The following is a 7500-nucleotide window of genomic DNA, read 5'->3' as shown; positions in this document are numbered from 1 at the left end:
CAAAATGTACTGATAGCAATTCATGCTCCCTTAATGGTTGCGGGTGTTGCCAAGCAATTCACATCCATAACTATAGGCTTGCGTAAAAAATGGCGAAAGTCTAGAAAAAGGGGCAGACGCACGCAAGGGACGTGAAAAGCCGCGCAAGGGGCTTGCGCGGCCTCTTGCGTTTGCGCTTATGCTTATGTCTCTGACCATAAATCAGCCTTTACACGGCCTCTGTGCCAGGCTACGCCATCCTCACTTCACTCTGTATGTGGGGCTCATATATAACGCTCTGTGTGTTCCTTTTAGCAGTAATGTCCCTTTAGACTTCAGTGTCCGGGCGTTTGTGCTTTTACCTGTGACGGCCTGCTGGCCTGTGCCCATTCAATGTATGTAACCCTCTGTTTGTGCCCTCTGGTCTGTGTGCAGTTGCTGATTGGAGGTGATGAGCCTTGATTGGGTGCCACCTGGCACGCAGGTTCACCTGTCTCCATAAAAGATCTGGCTCCTCCTCCTTCAGGAGAGATCCGACCTGCAGCAGACACTGCCTAAGCGGCTGTTCTTGGCCCACACACACACACACACACACACACACACACACACACACACACACACACACACACACACACAGCAGACACTGCCTAAGCGGCTGTTCTTGGGCCAGCATTGGCGTGTTGTACTGTTTCTTTGTTTGTCTCGGATAGATGTGATTTGGAAGTTTGACGCAGACGTTTTGCGTATGTGTCTGTTTGGATGATTGCACCACTAGAGAATTGAATAAAAAAACATCGTTGGACATGCTGAAACATAATCCGTCCGCTATTTGTTCTGTCACTTCAAACCCTAGTTGTGACATACCACCTTGTGATTTTGCCGTGTTTATGGATGATTGCACAGCTAGAGAATTGAATAAAAACCATCGTTGGACATGCTGAAACCTAATCCGTCCGCTATTTGTTCTGTCTGTCACTTCAAACCCTAGTTGTGACATACGACCTTGTGATTTTTCTGTGTTTATGAAGAGCTGGTGAACAATGCTCTAGGTGTCACTGGCAGGTGTTGAACAGCGACTCTGCTGGCCCACGCATGTGCACTTGCTATCTCTGATGTCTCTCTCTATAAAGAGGGATTATAAACAATGTTTCTAGGTGTCACTGACAGGCGTGCTGCACCTGTGCCACTCCGTCCTTGTGCCGTTAAGAAACAAGGCTGCTGGTTGTTGTGCAATTAAACCGCCTTTGAGCGTGTCGTTGGTTGAATGGTTGCCATTTTCCTTTTTGCTCTGTGCGACAGATTATGTTATTATGTTTCTTGGCTTATGTTGGCTCCCTCTGTGACCTTTGCCCTTTTGTGTCCAGGTGTGGGGGTACCGCTGATGCTGACGTACGTCTATGGTGTGGTGCCGATGTCGCTCTGCCGAAACGGGTGGTGCCGACCGCAAAACGAACAGCCCGAGGCGCATAAAATCCAGCTGGAGGACTTAGCCAACTGTAAGTCTACATGTACAGCTAAAACTAGGCTTTCAGCATTAGGGTAAAATTCCACAAAAATAGTGGAATTATAGAATTACGATCACTGTAGCATGGAGAGAATATTCAAATTAACGACATGAGAATACATACAGTACATTTAATTACAGTGTATTCAGGAAATGGGGCCAAAGCTCTCATAATAACAATACACTGTGTTGGGAAAGACCCAGCATGTTGTTGAAAATGGGTTGTTATCCTCCTTAAGAGTTGATGTCTGTATGCTATGTGAGAATGGCTAGACAAAGCACTTTACTAGCTGAAGATAGTCAACTATAAGTTTGCTTGTGTTGCAGGACTCATATCTAGGATTTATCAGTAGTGCCAAATAAACAGAAAAAAATCTCAAATGAGCCCTTATATGCCTCAAATAAACTTGCATACAAGCGCTTCCTCTGTTTGAGTTCCTCTGTCTACTTGTTTTAGTCCAATATTATTCGGTTCGAATCCAGCCTCTAAGGGTCTCCAGGGTCTAAGTATATCAAAAGCCTCTTCTGAGTGTTTCGAAGGCTTCTTCTGGGTCATCTGACCTGCTTGGCCACCACATCGCTGCGTGCAGCTATATTAACAATTATTTTGGTTTGTGACGTAACTCCTCTATTAGATATGCACACACATAATGCGTAGACAGAGGAAACAGAAGGGATTGTAGTTATGAACAAGTGTAGAGCCTTTGTAAGTACACAAATACATAATCTAATTACACTCAAAAACAATTATGCACAGCGTATGAATTTCAACAGTGGAGCAGTGTACCACATAGAGAACTAGGCATGCATGAACAGTGATGGTGAACGCTGTTGCTTAGTTAATTTATAGAGGATTAGCAACACTATGGCCATTTATTCAAACGTACTGATAAAATCATCGTCTTAAAGTGTATATGACACCTCAAAAAAAAGGTAAAAGGCATATTTGTATCAAAACTATACATAAAACATAGTACTTTGAAGTCATGTGTAAACCCGATGATTTAAAAAAAAAGTTTGTGCAGCCTTTCAAAGTGTGTTTTTTGCGACGCTCTTCGCCAAGCCGCGCCGGCTTACCTGAAACCCTTCACGCGACCCTGTGACATCAGTGTAGGAATTCGTTCCCACGCCACACAAACAATAGCAACAACCGGACTGGAGCGATGGATGGTAAAGAAATCGAGCAATTTTCGGACACAGACTCGAGCTTAGATGAGTTCGAGGAAGACTACGATCTTGATCAGTTTGTGCAGGAGATTGTGGGCATTGAGCCATACAGATTTGAGCTCTATCTGGAAGACGAGCCAGTAGGAGAGCCGAGCTTTCGACCATTTTTGTTAGGTTGCTGCTAACGCTTAGACCAAAAATCCATTGAAACACATATTAGCTAGCTAGCCTCGCTGCTAATAAGTATAACGTTAAAATGCTGATATGCTCTCACACGCATTGAGGCAGAGGTACTGTTTGCCTCCAGTCTCCTGGCTCTTCCACTGCCGTTTTATGTAAGGTCAGCCATTCTAAATAGGTTCTACACATACGTGAAATACATCCCGTATTTAATGGATAAAGAGCAACGCTCCTACCATTACTTCATAGCAAATTACTTTAGTTGTCATTTGAAGCTTGCTGGAGAAGGCACTTCCAACACCGAGCCACCGGCAAAGAGAGCAACAGTGGTCGGAAGCAATGTAAATGTCAATTTACCGTGCTGCACATTGAGCCCTAGGGTCTTCTTAATCCCTGGGACAGGATTGAAACAATCCTCTGCAAAATGAGCAGAACACAGCGAAGAGTGGGGGGTCTGCGTCCATTCTGTACCTCCCGGTTCAGGATCTCTTGTGCGACGCACATTCTGCACCCACTTCCCGCGTTCTTTCTCGTCCTTTGGAAATAAAGTCTAAAAGAAGGGGAACTGACGTTCGAGCAATATGCTGCAACACACCGTGAAGGCATATTAACAAACTGATCCCTTAGAAATAGCCGGAGGCTTCCTGAGAAAATGTGAAAATGAAAATGTAAAAATGGTGCCCATGTGCAACAGAGTTCCTACGCCTACGTCATTTACGGGTTTTAAGTTAAAGTGAGTAGCTCAGTGACGCAGCGTTCAAATGTTGATTTTAACAAGCGCACCGTGTATATTTTTCGTAAACATATATATCGATTGTGTAATACCACCTTTGTTCTATTTATTTAAAAAAAAAAATTGTATTGAGGTGTCATATTCACTTTAACTGTAAGTCACATTGGATAATATGAAAGTCATCTATATGTAAATGTTATGCAGGTACCTAGAGGACAACTTTACATTGAGTTAGTGTGTTGGTGTGTTAGTGTGTGTGTGTGTGTGTGTGTGTGTGTGTGTGTGTGTGTGTGTGTGTGTGTGTGTGTGTGTGTGTCTTGACCATGAAAACACTGTGTGACATGTGTTTAGCTAACGACACGTCCCAAGCTAATGAGGTTTCAACTTCTCTTGAAGATCTTCTATTTTCTCATGTAGTCAGTGACCATTGGACCGGTCAACCCAACCCGGCGCTCAGCGACGCCAGTGTACAGGAAGTCAGCGTCGTCTTGGAAGACGTGGGCGCGTTGCCTGGCACCAGTGCCATTCTCACGCCGTGCCCGGACTCCCCCAACGACTCCTCGCAGGAGGACGACTGCATCGTGGGCGTGGAGCACGTGGGGCAGGAGGACGAACCGTCGGAGGTGGAAGCCGAGTGTGCTTTCAGTAGCAGCCAGACGTTTGCCTTGAGGTGAGACACTACACGCCAGCTTGCATCATCCTTCCTTAAGCTTCAGTTATTAATGACTTACTGAAGGTGCAGTCCTTGAGAACAGCCCAGTACAATTTTTATCAAAATCAGCAAATACCTCCTCACTGTCCTCCAGCTGTCTGTTCTGTGTGCACACTTAAATAAACTCAGGTGTTTTGTACACAGTTCTGGCTCTCTAAATAATCCCGAGCGATACACTATTCCAGCCAATCAACACTTGCTTCAGGAGCGCTGAAGGGTGTATTTGATTGGCTGGGGAGGTCAAATATCAGCTATCTGTCGTCAGGGTTGAGGACTGTACCTTTAAGGTATTTATGTAGTAGTTATTACTTACTTATTAATAACTACTACCCCCTTCTGTATCCTCTCTCACAACTGTAGTTGGACAGCTTGTAGTTGTACATGAGGAGACTTGACAGACACAGTGCACAAACACCAATTGGGTTGCCATTTTTGATTCTTAATGTGGAAATGAATAGAACCTAATTGCCAACCAAATGAGGTGCAGTTGTGTTAAACTGTAAGTATACACTATGTCACTTCATAAGCTTATTGACAAGACTGTTACGAGAGAAGAAGAAGAAAAAAGCCTGAGTTTTATGGGTGGGCTTCTCTTTCTTAACTCTTGCCCTTGTTGCCTTGACTACAGGGAGGGGACCAACATCGAGGTCCGGGTGGAGATCGAGGCTCAGCCTCGCGGCGCAAGGCAACCCAGCCTCAGCAGCGTGCTCTCCAGCCAGAGCCTCTCCGTCGAGTCCCTCCACCAATCCCAAGAGCCGCTGTGTGCCTCCCATCCAGCCCGGGGCGGCGGAGACGCCCCGCCCACATCTGAGACGGACAGCGTTTGAGCCCCGCCCCCTGCTAGTCTCACCTGTTTCCTCCGCCTACTGCTTCTCCTCTCCTGCCACTTGACTCTTTCGGTGCCTAGGGGCCGAGCGAGTGACAATAAGAGACAATAACAGGACGAACGAGAGAGAAAGAGGGCCACGGAAAGCGGGAGAAAAAAAAGAGAGAAATGGTGTGAGGTAGAGTGAGGACTTGGAGAAGGAAAAACTAAGGCAGCTGCCACTATGCCAGGAGGAGGATCACAGAGTAAAAACAAAACAACATAGACTCATACACTAATGACAGAGAGCATGTTTGTCAGCTAGTTGATGCGTGTGTTTTAGCTTTGGGTTTCCTTTCTCTTCTTTTTTTAAAAACAAAATGTGATTTAATGAAAGAAATGCTTCTCCGGATGCTGTTCTATTTCTATTTATTTGTTTAAACCCTTCTTTTAGCTATATTCTAGGACTTAAAGGCCATATGATTTATATCCCCTCAGCACCATCAGACTCTCCCCAACGAGTTTCCAATAGTTTAGAAAGCATGATTACTTCTGCAAGGGTGCACAGCCAAAATGTGACACCACACTGTAACCGTCCCCCAGTGCAACGGTGAGAACAGATGCCTTCTTTGCCCCGGACACTGCGATGCTACAGGCTACCAAGTAACAGGGTTTCTAATGGGTCTTCCCATATGGTGTCTCTCATGGTGCGTGCACTTCAATTATGTAAGCCTTTTTACGTAACGCCCAGCGAAGACATGGTTGCCCCAGAGTGTCTCCAGATACAGTAGCCCTCATAAAAAGTCACACTGTCTGTTGAAAAAGGGAATTGTGTGTTCCGGTTAGACACGTATAGAGGAATCCTTGAAGCCCTGACTAACCCTTATTTACACCATGGAAAAGGTTCTATGAAGAACCTATTAATGGCTCTTACAAATAAGGTTCTTTACAGACAGATATCTTCATAAAGCTGATAGCTCAGAAGAAATCTCGGAGAAAAGAAAAAAACACATCATCAGGGTGGGTCTAGGGGGAACTCAATAAGAAAAGTTATTTTAATTGGGAATGATCCAAAGAGCCATTTTTTCTCTCAATAATATAAATCGAGTCCTGAAGAGTTTATTCTTAGGCAGCCTGAAGCCTGTGAGAACCAGAGTAGCTAATGAGTTAATGATTGAACTTTCACTGTAATGACATCATTCAACACTGCCCCACTAAACTGTGCTCCCGTGCTCCATTTCGTTTTCCACTCACAAACTCAGATGACATTTGAGAAGACGGGTGGTCTATACATGCTGGAGAAATATATTTTTTTAGTTCATTCACAGGAGAAAAAATGGTTCACCAGGGGTTCTGCAACAACAAAATAACACTTCTACCTAGAACCTTTTCCACATAACCTCTTTTGGACTTTTGTTGGCAAGAGTTCTTTACTTAAAAATGCTGTAACATTAACTGCAAAAAAAAATCCTCTCTATTAGCATCTAAGTAGAATTTCCCAGGGTTCACCACAGGAAATGAAGAACTTTGAAATGGCCCAGGATGCCCTTTTCAAAAAGAGTGTGTAGCAGGATGAATGTATTGACTTATTTACAAAGGTTCATCCGGTGGGAGGATGGATGGATGGATGGGGGACTTGCACTTTTTTTATTTTCATTCTATTCTTTCCCATGAGGACTGTAACTGTAATAAACTGGACTTTCTTTGCGGGCGCAGTTGGAAACCTCCATGCTTACAATCGTCCGGCCATGCTGTAGAGCAATAGAGATGCCACCAGCGAGGAGAGGGAATCATACGAAGATGTTTCCCTGCTTCTCAGAACTGGGCACCAAAGGTCCATGGACCAGACACCGAAACCTCAGCATGCCAGCAGCAGCAGCAGCAGCAGCAGCAGCTATACCGCCTCTGTTAGGAAGTACACACATGATAGAAGAGAAGAGATAACAACAACAAACACAAAAAAAAGATTAATGGGAGACCTTTTTACTGGTCAACTACAAGAGCTGCACTGGTGGGGGGAGGGAGGACACGAGTTGGTGCATAAATAAAGATTCCACCATGGAAGATGTAACTCAATCTGATCTGTTTTATTGGTCCGTTTTATTCTTATATACACTATCATTTCTACATCCAAATATCTTTGATTTTACACAGGATGGATGCTCCTTCACCCTGTGCTTTGTTTCTTATTTTACAATTTATTATAAAACTAATTTAGGATTGGGATGTAAAATGTTATGGGATTGTATTGCAGTAATTGCTTAAAACCTACAGAGGGCGCTAGAGGAGAGCAGAATTAATTTCATTCCTTTTTAGATTGAAGATTTATCAGGTTTCCCTCATGCTTGTGCTGGCTTCCCTGACCCACTCAAATATGCCTCATGGGTTCAGTAGAGCAGGTGGGCATTCTCAAGACGAAT

The 7500-nt window shown here is 44.3% G+C and overlaps 1 protein-coding gene across 1 annotated transcript in view; it reads left to right on the top strand.

The window, feature by feature from the left end:
- The window catches only part of LOC308360626 (E3 ubiquitin-protein ligase RNF19B), a gene marked incomplete at its 3' end in the record, with an annotated part of 24180 nt that extends 19078 nt beyond the window's left edge, over positions 1-5102 (top strand). Inside the window, exons 8-10 of the mRNA XM_080832651.1 lie at positions 1344-1475; positions 3960-4233; positions 4904-5102. Coding sequence (XP_080688777.1) covers positions 1344-1475; positions 3960-4233; positions 4904-5102 — 605 coding nt within the window. The remainder of the gene's footprint in view (positions 1-1343; positions 1476-3959; positions 4234-4903) is intronic.
- Between the last annotated feature and the right edge of the window lie 2398 nt (positions 5103-7500).

The sequence above is a fragment of the Sprattus sprattus genome (genome assembly GCF_963457725.1).
Source record: "Sprattus sprattus genome assembly, chromosome: 2".
Lineage (NCBI taxonomy): Eukaryota > Metazoa > Chordata > Actinopteri > Clupeiformes > Clupeidae > Sprattus > Sprattus sprattus.
Note: the sequence above shows the minus strand (reverse complement) of the source record. Positions and strands in the feature narration are given on the sequence as shown.